The sequence below is a fragment of the Mesitornis unicolor genome, unplaced genomic scaffold (genome assembly GCF_000695765.1).
Source record: "Mesitornis unicolor isolate BGI_N332 unplaced genomic scaffold, ASM69576v1 scaffold13429, whole genome shotgun sequence".
NCBI classification, from domain to species: Eukaryota; Metazoa; Chordata; class Aves; order Mesitornithiformes; family Mesitornithidae; genus Mesitornis; species Mesitornis unicolor.
Window position 1 is genome coordinate 3,740 of NW_010206622.1, and position 13,894 is coordinate 17,633.

Here is a 13,894-nt window from a genome sequence, read left to right on the forward strand (position 1 = left end):
TGAAAGAAGCATGGCCCATGATATAAATCAGGGTCACAGGGGTCCGTCATGTTGGGAGAGCAGCATGTAGAAGGCCCACAAGCTGTGGAGGCCTTGAATTTTCACCATGCGTCTGGGCCGTTTCTCTCCTTTTGTGGAGCAAGATTCTTTCGCTTTCTGGCTTGGCCTTGGGTGGCTCCTTCACCCTTTGAAGCAGCAGGATGAAAGATGTGAGCTGGAGCTCGCCCACGCTGGCGGCTCTCCACGTCCCCTCCTACTCCTCACTTCCAAACATGGGGCTTACTCTGTAACAGCAGCACAAGCAGCAATTCAGTCGTACTTGTGCAGTTGTGAGTACTGGTTTGGTTTTAATTTGTGTTTTGTCTGTGTTAAGATCACAAGTTTACAGACAGAGTTATTTGAAGTACAGAAGAACAAAACTGAGATGAGTGAGGAAGAGCAGGCATCATCTGGAGCACAAGAGATGGAAGAGGTAAGAGGTTTTCCTTGGGAAAGAAATAGTTTTGTTTAGAAGCGTATTGAATGAGCATCTCCTCTGAATGCTCTCTGTCACCATTTTCTGGGAATTTGTAGCCCATCAGCTCATACAAGACCAATGGATGTCTTTGGAGGCAAGCAGTATTCTCTCCCTGATAACTCATCTCTCAGATTGTTTTCCTTCAGCACTGTTGGCTCCTTCAACAGCTGGTTGGTTGTTGGTTTCCTTCAACAGCTGTTGGAAACTGTTGGTTTCCTTCAACAGCTTGTTGGCTCCCTGGTGACAGTGAAGGGTTTACACATGTAAAGGTGCTTGAGTCTTGTTTAGGGTTTAGTGAAACCCAGGTAGTAGTGCATAGGTGCATTTACAAGGCTGTTTCCCAGCTGGTTTTGGGCTGACTCTGCTGCCCATTTGTTACTTGCCAGCCAGACAATTGGATCTGCCAGGCATCTAAGCCAGAAAGAGCTTATTCCATGCAGGAGAGGACCTTTCCAAAGTATCTTTGATCAGGTGGAGGCTCCAGGCCTTCAGAGATGTACAGTCAACCCTGATGCAGGAATCCTGCTGGCAGCTTTCGAGAACCATTTTTCCTATCCTTGTTTTCTGGAAGACACATCTTCTGCAATTTGTTTCTCTTTTGGTAGAATAAATAATGCTGTAGAAGTGACTCTTAATTTTGCTTGTTCCAGATGCTGGAAAGTTGTCAGGAAACTATAGAAAAGTTGGGAAGTCAGCTGGGAGAGCGGAGAGAGCGGAGAAAGCAACTTGCATCTGAGCTTGAACTGTTACGAGAGGATCTGAAGGCTGAGAAGGTGCTGGGCAGCCAGGTGCGTACAGCTCCTGCAGTGGGACTCCCTGCAGCAGGCAGTTGCCTTTGGATGGCTCCATAAAACATCCCCAGTTGCCCACAAGTGCATTGCTTGACTTCGCTTCACACGTCTCTCTAGTCCAGCCAGTTTCAAAGCTTCTTTGGTAGATGGTTTTGAATCCATCTGCTTCAATGGAACTGTCTCTAACTCTGTAATTTATTTTTCCTTTCAGTGAACCTACTTGCAAAACAGTAATTCAAAGTTTGTAGCCAAAGCTGCCTCCTCTAGAGGGCAGAGTGGAAGTTTTCACTTAGGTATTTATTGCAGAGTTACTTGTGATTGTAAGGCTCATGATCATGAGCCCTTTTCTCTCCATGTCACAACATAGCCAGGTACTTGTAGATTTGAGCCAAGAGCTCCCTGCAGAGCAACATCTTGTCTACCTGTTAGCAGTGACTGCTTTTCTGAGGTCAATCAACTGCCTAATTTTGAATCTGTTTAACATGGGTCCCCTTTAATATCAATACTATTATTTCTTAACCAGAATATGGCATGATAACTAGTCCAAACACGTAAGAGTCACAGAAGTCTATGCGAACAGCTTGCTGGGATCATGGCACTGCTTTTTGTTACATGCCCTAAGGACCTCAGTACACTTTGCCTGAAGCAATTTAACTGCTAAGTAGACATCTGGTGGGTTTATCTCTGCTGGCAGTGTTGCTGGTGCTTGTCTTCCAGTTGGGCCATAGTCCTCTATGAGAGAGGGTGTGATGCCAGCAAAATTGCACAAGGGCTGGTGCAGGCAGGATGGGGGCTGAAAATTTAGGAAAGCTGCAGATCTGTGGCCTGGATAAGGCAGACAAGGGGGACCTGAAGGGGACTGTAGCAAAGGAAGGGGTTACAGCTATTACAAAATCCATTTTTTTTTTAGTGCTCTGAGAGGCCTTAAACCATGTCACTTCCTTGAATGTAAGTAGAAAAACAATGAAAAGTCCTGAACCGTTGGTACAGCCGCACATACACAAGAGTCTTACTGGAGGAACAGTGGCATCTAGAGGACAGGACTTTTGTAGTGCTGTTAGGCAACAAATTCACATTGTAAAAGCTCAGCATGCAGACCAAGCCTTGCCAAAGAGCAGTTTAGGAAGGGGCTAGGTCAGTCTGTGAATACACACATGAAAAGTCTGATCTGGGGGATAATGGGGAAAATGGGATGTAACCTTTGCATCCCAGTAGTTCAATCTAGTCATGGTCCAGAGACCTTTTAATCAAAATCACAGATCCCCGTAAATTTGGTTATAATTCAGCCACCGGTTGGCTGGTTGTTTTGCCTAAGGAGAGCACTGTTTTTCCATCAAAGGGATTGCAAGATGAAATCCATTGGTCTGAGTTAGACTGTAATGGTCTTTAAAACAGAGGATTTTGCATGTGTTTGGTGGGATTCCTGGCTTCACAAATGGGTTCAGTCCCTTTTTGCCAGAGTGGCTGTATTGGGAAGTTGGCTTGGCATGAAATCATGGGGTTCTTATGGGCAATATGCACCTGGAGGTCAAGATCAGAGGTTGTTCAATGCTGTGTTTGTCAGGATGTCCAACACATAGAATGGGCAAGTGATGTGGATAATATTTTTGTTCTTGTAAATTTTAGTGATGTGCTATGAACTGATACGGTGCAAAGAGCTCCTTGCAAGTGTATGGAACTCTTCTTGTTTTTAAGAGGGTTTTGGGCATTTGAGAGGATAAAGCTTTTTCTGAGCTTGTAGTTGGGAGTGTATTCCATCCACTAACTCCTGCTGTTTCCTCACTAGGGGTTGCCTGACTCAAAATCAGAGTTTACAAGCCATTGTAATAACTTCCTGAGTCTCCAAAGAACATCGGCAAGCAGGGATCTCATGAATGTATCCCATGAGAAGCTACAAAAAGATAATGCTTTGTTAGATACAGAGGTGAGAAATGTAAAGAAATCCCCCTTGTTCTGGTGTCTGATGCAGACAGAAGCTGCTAGCATATATTCCTCAAATATAAATAAATTCATCTTGGTGTAGATAGGAAGACCTGGAATTGAAATATTAGTACAAGCATACACTGAGAAAGAGCTACTGATTAAAAAGCTTTAGGAATCAAAGTAATTGCTAGTGTTTAATGGGCTTAATAGCATTTTTCTTTTAGTTTCACCATCACTTAGCAGGAGGTATCAGACTGGGCAGGTTCTGGTTCTGCTCCAGTCTGGGAGTTCATGTGTCCTTATGGACTCTTCAGACCTTCCTTTCCTGCCCCTTTTATTCTCTTGGCATCTTCTCTCCATGTCTCAGGTTTCGGGTCTGCCATTGCCTGGTGCTAAGGCATTAGGTGATGCTGAACGTGGAAAGCAGCCATCTGTAGAAAGTTGTTTTGGGTCAACCCCTACCATTCTGTGCCTTGGATGGAGGATGCTCTGTGTGAGACAGCTGAATACATACCTTGTGCTCTTCCAATTTTTCCAAGAATTGCTAGTTTTGTAAAGAAATATGGCACAAGATACAAAGCCCTGAGAACTACAGATGGGCAACAGAAGGATGAAATAAAATAAAGAAATGTGATTTGACGATAGTTCACACGCAGCTACTTCCCACGTAGAAAAGAGGATTTGCACATCTGTCTTCAAGGATGAAGAACTACAGTAATTTAGCTACGGAATCACAAGTCGTGTCTTGGTGGAGTCCCCAGGTTGCCTTATACTGCTCAAAAGGTTTCTGTGAGACCAAAGAAAATCCAAGTCTTGGTGTTTTCTGACCTTACAGGTCTCTGAACTGCTACAGGAAAGAGAACAGATTAACAAACTCGAGCAGAAACATGAAGATCTATGTATGGATGAAAAGACATACGAAGAACAGATGGCTAAAGTAGTGTTTTTGGAAGAACAGATGAAAAACTTGAGGGATGAACAAGAACTCCTCTGGTAAACCTTAACAAGGCCTGTGATATTTTCTGCTCCTTAGCTTTGCTGACTGATTTTTTTTTTTTAGTGTTTTAAAAATCTCCATAGTGCTCCTTGTGGCAAAAATGGGCACAGCAGCTTTGTGTCTTCCTTATCTGGTAATGTCGCCCTGTGGAGATTTTGGTGAATAAGCATTTCCCTGAGTGACATCACGATCAGTCAGGAGGAAACCTTTTTTTTCTGCAGGAAAGGCATAAATTGAAGCTGTTCTTAGGGAGGAGGCTTCTCCTCTTGGACTGAGGTAGCATTTGGATTAACATGATCCCAAAAAGCTCCTGTCATGGGCTTGGGTTCCTTGGGGTGAACTGCTGCCAGCAGCTGATGGTATGCATCGTGCTGTGGATTTTGGTTGTCCTTGGAGGGCAGGTGTCAGCAGGTCCTGGGGTTGTGAATAAACCTCTTACAGGTCCCTTGACTCCCCTTTTTCAGTAGATGGATACAAATTTGGAGTTGGAGCACCATCAGGCTCTCATTAGAAAGCAAAAGCTTGGATTAAATCCAGTATAGTTCCAGTCAGCTCGATTACCTGGAGAACTAGGTACTGAGGTAAGGTCAAACTAGGATAAGACAGGTGGGTTGCCTTATAGAGACATATAGTTTGGATCGAGGTGAGAGAGACAGCTTGATCAGGAGGTCTCAGCCCCTATTTCCATACAGTGAGGTGTTGTGTGAGTGCTTCTGTGCTGCTTGTGAGCATGGACCAGCTCACATGGCCTCGTGTGAGCATTTCCCTAGCCAGCAGTTAACCTACTCGTGTATGACGGAGAGCTGACCCTTTGGACACACATTTTTTTGTGGATCAGTGTCCAGGGTAGACTGACCCTTGCCCAGAACTGCTAGAGCCAGGATTAAATCCCCTTTGGAGCCTCGTGAGACACTTGAGCGTTGCCTTGAGCGTTTCACTGGACTCTTGTACCCCAAGTTTTTCTCCTTCAGAGAGTGGCTTCCCTTGGCTATGTATAGTTATTTCTCTCCTTCACTATTTCTCCTTCAAGTTCTGAATTACTAGAAAGCAACAAGAAGAGGGAGGAGCTAGAAAAGCGGCTAGAAGAAAGCAATGAAGACAAACGGTTGTTACTGGAAGAAATTGCCCAGCTAAAACAAGAGATCCTGACTACCCGGGAGCAGGACGATGGCACATGTGAAGAGCCTTTGAGGATGAATCCAGGCATGGCACATAGAGAGAACAGGTTTCTCGTGTCGCAGAGCAGTTTAGATGGCAGCATTAAACAGGTATGGGCAGCTCTGCCATCTGTGCTGTACTCTTTTTCATTAATTTAGTGGCAAAACCTAATTAAAGTGGACTGGAAACCACTCCTGTAGTGTTAACATGCAGAGGGGAGATGAGACTGACTGATTTCCTTGGGGAAAATGTCTGCAAAGTATGAATGTCGTAATTTCCTTCTGTTGTGTTTTCAGACTTAGTGGGAACCTGGATAAACTGAATGGCCCCCTTAGTGCACACAAAATAAACACGTTATATAGCTCTTCAGTGAAGTTTTAAACCTTTTGGAGCTCTTTCTCAGCTCCTTTTTGGAGTGTGAGCGACAGAGCTGGGTTTGCTGTTCTCACAATGGGCCTTGCTCTTGCTGTAGGCAGAAGCTGTTCCCCTTCCCTGCTTCTCCTTACTCCTTTTCTTTCTTTTACTTACACTCATCCTGCAACTGCTTGAACTCGTCCCACAGCCGCTGCCCCGAGCAGCGGCTCACAAGTAGCTGGGTTTTGCTGCAGCCCCATGCCTGTGTCTCAGTTACTGCTCTCCAATTGCTCTACCAGCTGGCAATCAAGACCTGTATAGATCAGTACGTTTGGCTGTGGTTTAAATGCAATTTGTTCACCTTTCTTAACTGTGTATCTTAAAAAGAAAAGAAAGAGCGGCCAGCCCTGCCAGAAGAGGAAGAAATGATGAAGGTACCCAGAATGAGGAGTCAGAGGAGAAGCAAGGATTATATGCAAGAGTTTGGAAGAGAAGAGAGGACAGGGTGGCCTGTAGGCAGGAGAGGGAGTGGAAAGGAGAGGATCAGAGTGGTGCTGATACCAAGAAGCAGCAAATTTGTACAGTCAGAGCAGACCAAAGCAAGACACAAGGTGTAGAGGGGATGCTGAAAAGAATCCCAGTAGAAGCAGGTGGGGAGAAAACCCCACAAAGCCTAACTGATCTCAAGGACAAATGACACTGCCAGATCCTACAGTGCTGGATCCAGACTTCCCAGTCTGGGAACTTATCTTGGGATTTATCTGAGACGGGAAGCTTGATCTTCAGTGGATTTCATCTGGTCCCAAGAACAGAGGGTGAAGACACAAAGTGGGAATGCAGATGGACAGAAAGTGATGCTGGGAAGAAGTGTTTTCATACATCAGACATGGGAAGCTCCTTATGTGTAGCTTTGAGCTGCAGAGATTTCTGGGACTCCATCTCCAGCTGTGCAGAGTGCACACACTTGTGTGCAGGGAAAAAGCAATCTGCCTTAAGCAGAGGGGTCTAAAATCTCTGTGAATCTCAATCTAATGTATGGGTCAAGATCATACGGAGCTCAATTATGTTCTGAAAGCCATTGCAGACGATCGGTGACCACCTCTTGGTGTCCAGGCTGCTGTTGCACTGTGCCAGCTTGTTGGTTCCTGTACTGCTGCCAGGACTCGCTTGGTTCCTGCTGCCTCTGGGAGCTGTGGCTGGATGTGCCACTCCTTGCGTAGTTGCCTTGGTGAGACTCTGGCACAAGAGTTAAGAACAACCCGGGTGGTTTTGCTTTTGTCTGATGGTTTAGTTTTAACAGGGATTTGTTCTCTCATCCAGGTTACTGCATCCTTGCCCTCAACCTCAAGAGGGGATGGACAGGGTAGGGAGCAGGACTTTATGTGGGGGCAGAAGAAATACTTGCCTGACTTTACTCATCTTCCTCTTTAAATGCCCTTAAATTCTACTGGCATACATCTACCTTTTAAAATTAGCAGTCTTTATCTTTCCTTGCAGTTAATTACCATGTAACCTTTGTTGTTTTGCTGTTCCCGCAGAGTCTGCCCAATGAGCGATTCCAGCAGCAGGAGGAAAAAATGCAGCAATTGCGACAGGACTTGCGTCGCGTTCAGAACTTGTGCAGCTCAGCCGAGAGGGAGCTGAGATACGAAAGGGAGAAGAATGCGGACTTACAAAAGCAAAACCTCTTGCTCCAACAGGAATGCACCAAGGTAGGAACAGAGCAGGAAGAGAGCTGCTGGAAGAGAGCATCACGTTGTCTTACAATCTAGGGGAGGTCTGAGTTCTAGGGGAGCTCAACAGACTGGACCTCATTTACTTTTGGCTGTACAATACCTGGGCTCTCAAGCATGCTCTGTCTCAGCTCCTTGGAAGTTGCCAAGAAAACATACTGTTCTCTTTTATTCCTCTTCACTGTCTAGTAATCCTATTACCCCTTTCCTGATTGACGTTTCAGATAGATATTGTAGTTCAAACTCGATTATTTTTTTCTTCTTTTGAAACTCAGGTCAAAGCTGAGCTGAAGCAAGCCCAGGCCAAACTCTCGGACACAACTGAAACGTGCTCCTCTCTCTCAGCACAGTGGGAAAAAAGCCAGCAGAGGGTCAAAGAGCTCGAACAAGAGCTCTTGAAGTGCTCCCAGGCTGAAAAACTGCAGAGCAGTCTGCAAGAGAAACTTGCACAGGAGAAATCCAAAGTATGCGAAGGACAAAAGAAGGTAACTTGTCAGCGTGAACTAAGTTAACAGGAGCTATGTTTTTAGCAGTTTTCTGTGGTTCAGAAAAAATAAGCACTAGCAGCCCATGAATCAGTTCCCTGAAGTCCATTTTGTTAAGTCCATTTTGAGATCACTTGGCTAAATATTTTAGGAGAAATGTCTGTTATTAGTGGAGCATAATCAAGACAATAAAAGCCAAACCCTGTCTCTAAAGCTCAGTAAGTCTGAAAATACTGGTGGTAGGGGTGGCAGGCGTAGGGAGCCCAGATTGTGTTCTTGCCAAGGAGATTTGCTGCTGTTTGCTGTTCGGTAAATTGCAAAAGTTGGTGTTTTCTGTGGCATCAATTCTGCTGTGTTCCTGCACTAATCATTGGGTTTGGTTTTGAGGTGTGCAGGATCAAATTGGGTGCAAAAAGGATTGTTGGTAATTCACAGCTGTTGGGAAGGTTTTAGTTTTAATGGACTTTGACACAAAGACATGCAGAAGTACTTTTGAGTAGAAGCAAGCAAATCTTTCATTCTCGTGACTCACATACCGAGAGATCAAAGGGATCTGAATACCTTGGATTCAGATACTGGCCTATACATTCAGAAAGTTTAATCCGTGTCCAATTTTAATCCGAGATTTCAAAACTCCAGCAAAAACTCAAAGATTCCCAACAGCAACTCCTGCTGGCAGAGGCCCGTGTTTCAGACAAGAAACTCCTGGAGGAGGAGCTGAAGGAAGCCCGAGAAAATGAAGCTCGTGTGCAGCAAGAACTTCACGAGGAGCAGCTGAAAAGGTACCCAGAGCTGGGTAAAGCCTGTGCTGTGTGCAGAGGGCAAGTGTGTGCAGCAGATGCTGCTGTGCCAGCCTGCAGCTGCCTCCTGCAGTGCCATGGCTGGCCCTGGGCAGGCTCAGGGAGTCTCACTGCACCTCTGGGTTTACCTCTTAGCTCTCCTTTTGACCTGCCAGTGTCAGAGCTCCACAGGATCCCCTCTTCGGGAGATTTAAAAGGTTTTTGGAGACTTTGGCTGCCTCAGAAGGTGCATGGCCCCTCCTGCCAGCCCAGTGATTTGGTTTACCCTCCAGATGCCAGCAGTCCCCGTTCTTGTGCAGCTGGGACTGATGATCCCAGATACTTCATGCACCCTGGGACACAGGGACACTAGGACATGGGGACAAGCAGGATGTACTGATTTCTTTTGACCCTCAGTGTTGCCCAGGGCAGGCGCAGAGCAGCGTGATGTTGTGTTTAGATCATGGCCAGCCTTGAATTCCCAGTGGCACACTGTGGGTTGGCCTCCACATCAGTCTCTCACTGCCACACCAATGTGCTTTTAGGAAGCTCCTGGAGCAGCAGGTGGAGGAGCTGCGGCAGCAGCTCCGGCATTCGCGGGAGACAGAGGCATCGCTGGCCAAGATGCATGTGGAGCTGCAGGCCAAGACCCTGCATGTGCTAGAAGATGAGAGGAAAAGTGACTCGGGTGAGGTGAGCTGGTGACTGACTCCAGAGCAGAGCACTGAGCTGCAGGGGGAAATGGGACCATGCCAGTGTGAAATCTGTGCCTGGGAACTGTGGAAATAGGGTCAAATCCAGCCAGGTGCTGAGCTCTTGCAGATCCCACTGAGCACCATCCCATCTTGTGTAGGTTTCTTGGGGCTGCTGCTCTGAAGGCAAGGGAGGGCTTGAAGGGAGAGGGGGAGAGGCCATACCCTTTTCTTGCAGAGCATGGAGCACTTTGCAGGAGAATTTTGGCAGAAACTGCTGCCTAGGAGGATGCATTACCTCCCTCTGCCTTGTTGAAGCCTACAGCCCCACCAGCAGCACAGGAACCCACACCTCCCTTCTTTAAGGGGAGGAGGCAGTGCCCTTGGGGAACAGAATGGATGGATGCTATCTGTAGTGGGAACCACTGGAATTTATGACAGAGAAGCTTTGAAAACCAGACTGAAAGGAGGCAGAGGGACCTTTACAGCTGAGGACATGCACACAAATAAAAAATAGATGTTTTCCAGCACCTCCAGTGTCAGAAGGAAAACCAGAAGCTTTCAGAGCAACTTTCACTGCTGAAGGAGGAAAACAAAGCCCTCTATGAGGAAGGAGTTCGTCTCCTGAACCAGAAGGATCTGTACATCAGGTAACGACTGCAGTGGCAGGGGATGTTTTGACCTGAAAAATCCTACCCAGGAATTGCCGATTATGGCAGTGACGCTGGATTTGACCATTCTGTAGCTTTTCTCGTCTCTCCTGTTCAAGGCCTTTAGCACAGAGAGATCTGTCTTAACCTGACACCCCTGCATGCAGTTATGTTCTGCATCGCATGTCTGCTGTCGTGTTCTCCTTGGCAGCCGAAATCAGGGCAGAAAACAAGGGAGTGCCTAGGGAGGGCTGTGGGTGCTGCTGTTTAGGGTCTGGTATTGGCAGAGGTCATCCATGGAGCTGCTCATTTCTCCCCAGAGTACTGCAACTGCAGATTACTGCAACCTGTTTGCCTGACCACAGCTGTTTAGGATTCTTCTTTTTAGCCTGTATCCCCATACACGAGCACTTCCTCTTAACCACCCACATCCCCACCCAAATAAACAACTTACCCTTTCCCTGTTACTTCCAGTTTTGACGACTTTATACCCCTGTTTGGTATAAAGAGCTGAGAGAGGCAAGCACGAGGATTTGTAAAGCTGGGAGGCAGTTTGGGAATGCTTTTGGGTCCCTTTCCCTCAGTCCATTTCCATTTGGTTGGCACTTAACAATTTAATTTTTGTAACAAAATAAACCCCAAAATCAAACTGATCAGTGAAAGACATAGTCTGGAAAGTCAGCCAGAAAGGAGTTGGGTAGATGGCTGAGGCTCCCAGTTCAGGCTTTGAAGAGCCTGAGTAAATACAGGACATCTCCTGCCTTGCTCTTGACCCAGAATGCAAAAACATTTCACAGCCTCAGGTTTGTGTCTCTGCCTCCTCAGGAAATATAATGAAATGCAGCTCCGCCACAAAGACAAGATCCGCAGAGCCAAGGAGACCTTCATCCACGAGGTGAAGCGAAGGGACAGCAGAATTAAGCAGCTGGAAAATGAGCTCAGCGAGTCAAAGCTCCAAGTGGAAAAGGTGAGAGCGCACGTCAAGAGTTTCTCCCACCAGGGAAGGCAGGGGAGCAGGCAGCAGCGTGTCTGCAGGAGCATCCCTTTTTCCAAAAGGAAATGCAGTTTAGGAAAAAAAGATGGTTTAGGAACAGCCAGTTTGCAGGCAGTGGGATTGCACTGAAAAACCAAGCAGTTGGAGCACGGAGAGCTCTGCCCGATGCTCCGTGCACGGGGCTGATGCTGCCCTGGGAAATGGCTGTGTTGCCAAGGGGCTCCAGCCCATCCTTGCAGGAACAAAGAGCCAAAAGGAAATTCCTGGCTCAAGTTTGTCCTCAGGAGAACTCGTGTCTTCAAACCCACTCAGAAACTACCTAAGCTCCATCATCTTTTGCCTCAGAAATATTACTGTGGGAAGTGACTCAAAAACCTCTTTTTGGGGTATGTTACATCAAATAGCGTATCACTTCTAGGAGGGAACATGCTTGGTGATGACCCCTTTGGTAAAGCGCTCTAAGGATTACAAAGGATAGAGAAGAGCGAAGCGTGACCTCTGGTTGTTATTTCCTCCTGCAAAATTGCTCAGGGGAAGGTGCTGATTGCCCAGATCACTGCAGAGAATGAGAAACTACTCCAGGAGAGAAGACGGCTCCTGCAGAAAATAACTGACCAAGAGGAGACCCCTTGGAGCCACCGGTCTGTGATTGCCACCCCACAGAGCAGGTAGGCATGTGATGATGTCCCTACCTATGGGAGCCTGCCTCTTCCCAGTGCTTCTCTGCTTTTATGGCCATTTCTCTTAAGAGACCCAGAGGAAAGCCTGAAATGTGCCTCAGTCACTAGTGCTGTGGGATTTAATTAGCTCTTTTCCCCATCAAAGCCCTAGGGATACAGCTGAAAGTTGTGGAGGCCAAAGGGTCTGAGGTTCAAAAATTGCCCCTTTGAAAACATAGTGTGGCTGGAAGGAAAATAACTGGTGCCTTGTATGTGTGACATGCTCAGAGTGAAGATCCTGGACGAGGAGAATGTGCGGCTGCATGAGAGCAAACTCCAGCTCTCTGGCCACATGCCCACCTCGCAGCGCGCCCCGAGGAGCATCCACGCTGCCCACACGGAGGTGAGACTCTGAGAGGACTTGGTCTCAGCAGACAGGTTACAGGAGCTGATGTCTCCTGCAAAGGAATGGTAGAATATGTCAAGTTCAAAGGCGCCTATAAGGATCCTTGGGTCCAACTCCCTGCTTCATGCAGGGCTTCCTAAAACTAAACCATATGACTAAGAGTGTCATCTGGCCACTCCTTGAACTCTTGAATGAGGGTTGGTGTTTGTACCTGCAGCTGAGGGTGCTGGAGAAGAGCTGAATCGATCCATCAGTTGGGATGGAAAGGGGCACCAAACGCACAGTAGAGTGCAATGGGTTTGCTGGGGAGAAGGGCATCTGTGGGGAGCTGGAAGCTCCATACACTGGCCATACCAGCTCCATCCCAAGCTGCTGTGAGAGGAGATTGTTTTCCACAAGGACAGAAATTTCTTTTTGGCTCTTTTACAGATTCAGATATGTTAAAAGACCTTAGTTTTAAAATTAGCTCCAAAATTAAGAGAAATAACCCAGAGCAGTGTGGTTTGGAATGTTATTTCTGCAAGCCAAAAAACCTCAGACCAAGCTGACTGGTAATACCAGCCACACTGAGCTGAATGAAGATATGCCTTATCTAAAAACTCTGTCTTGGATTGACCAAGTTAACAAAGAACTTTGTGGGGAGAACCCAATTTGGTTGGAAATGGTTGGTTAAGGACGCAAATGCTGTTTGGGGCCTGGCAGCAAGAGCTGTGTGTGTGTTCCACCGTGTTTTATTTCTTCCTGTTTATTTCACCTGGGCTAGTTAGGGGCTTGGTTTGGTTTTGTTTTGTTTAAATTCAGACCAAAAGGACAAATTTATGATTAGTACCTCTGTGGGGCTGGAGTTCTTGGGGAGAACTGGCAGTGCAGCTGGGGGCACTCTGAAGCCCAAGACTGTTGAAATTCGGGGTCTGACACACACCTCCTCCTTTGAAAGCCTCTCTTCCTCCTTCCAGGACTTGAAGAGTGTTAACTTCTCCGAACGCCAACTACAGAGTAAGGTGTTGCCATCTCCCCGTACCAGGTACCGTGGGGTAAAAGGAGGAGGCAGGGAATGCCTCTCTGCATGCGGTGAGGGAGACGTTGAGCGTTTTGGCTCAAGTCCGTCACAAGTCGGGGTAGGGCCTGGGGTGGATGGGGGCTGTCAACTGGAGGAAGAGTACTGGAGCCTTAGTCCAAGTGAAAGGCATTGACCATCACCCTGTGCTGCTCGCAGAGCTGTCGGGAGGAGCGCTGGGGCTGTGCAGGTGGCAGAGGGTCAGACAGAGTTTGCAGAATGACTTAGGAGAGGACATTTCTTTTCAGCTTCCCATCGCAAGAACCGCCAGACTCTCTCAGCACCCTGAAGGCCACGCAGGATATGAAGCTTGAAGGAGGAGCTGAAAGCCAAGACTCATCCTTTTGTTTATCCCCCTCTCAGCCTTCTGAGATTGGGTACTTAAATGTAGCTTCACCTGGAGACACCACAGCCTGTCAGCTGCAGGAGAAGAGTCAGAGCATCAGCTCCGAGAACTTCTAAATGGGGAAAGATGTTTGTAAAATATTAGCTGGACAGCAAGGTTTTGGACTCCTATTGCCATGGGATGACAAGGACTGCAGGGGGAGAATTGCCAAATGGACTGGCCTGGTGATTTCTATGAGATATTTCAACTAAATTATTCAACAGCTTTTTTTCAACATACCCAACTCTGAGTGTGTGTGTGTGTTATCTCAGATCTCCCTGGAGACTGGAATTTGCAGATAAACTCAGGGAAGT

At 47.0% G+C, this 13,894-nt stretch overlaps 1 protein-coding gene across 1 annotated transcript; it reads left to right on the forward strand.

The window, feature by feature from the left end:
- Positions 1–373: 373 nt before the first annotated feature.
- LOC104535599 (coiled-coil domain-containing protein 30-like) lies at positions 374–13,657 on the forward strand (the record flags this gene model as incomplete). The annotated part of the gene is made up of 15 exons (XM_010191838.1): positions 374–472; positions 1,168–1,290; positions 3,095–3,232; positions 4,067–4,224; positions 5,259–5,496; positions 7,279–7,452; positions 7,749–7,958; positions 8,583–8,740; positions 9,283–9,430; positions 9,958–10,079; positions 10,905–11,046; positions 11,605–11,741; positions 12,021–12,135; positions 13,095–13,172; positions 13,559–13,657. Coding segments are annotated over 15 exons (2,139 nt in total), but the record flags the coding sequence as incomplete, so codon positions are not given.
- Positions 13,658–13,894: the final 237 nt, after the last annotated feature.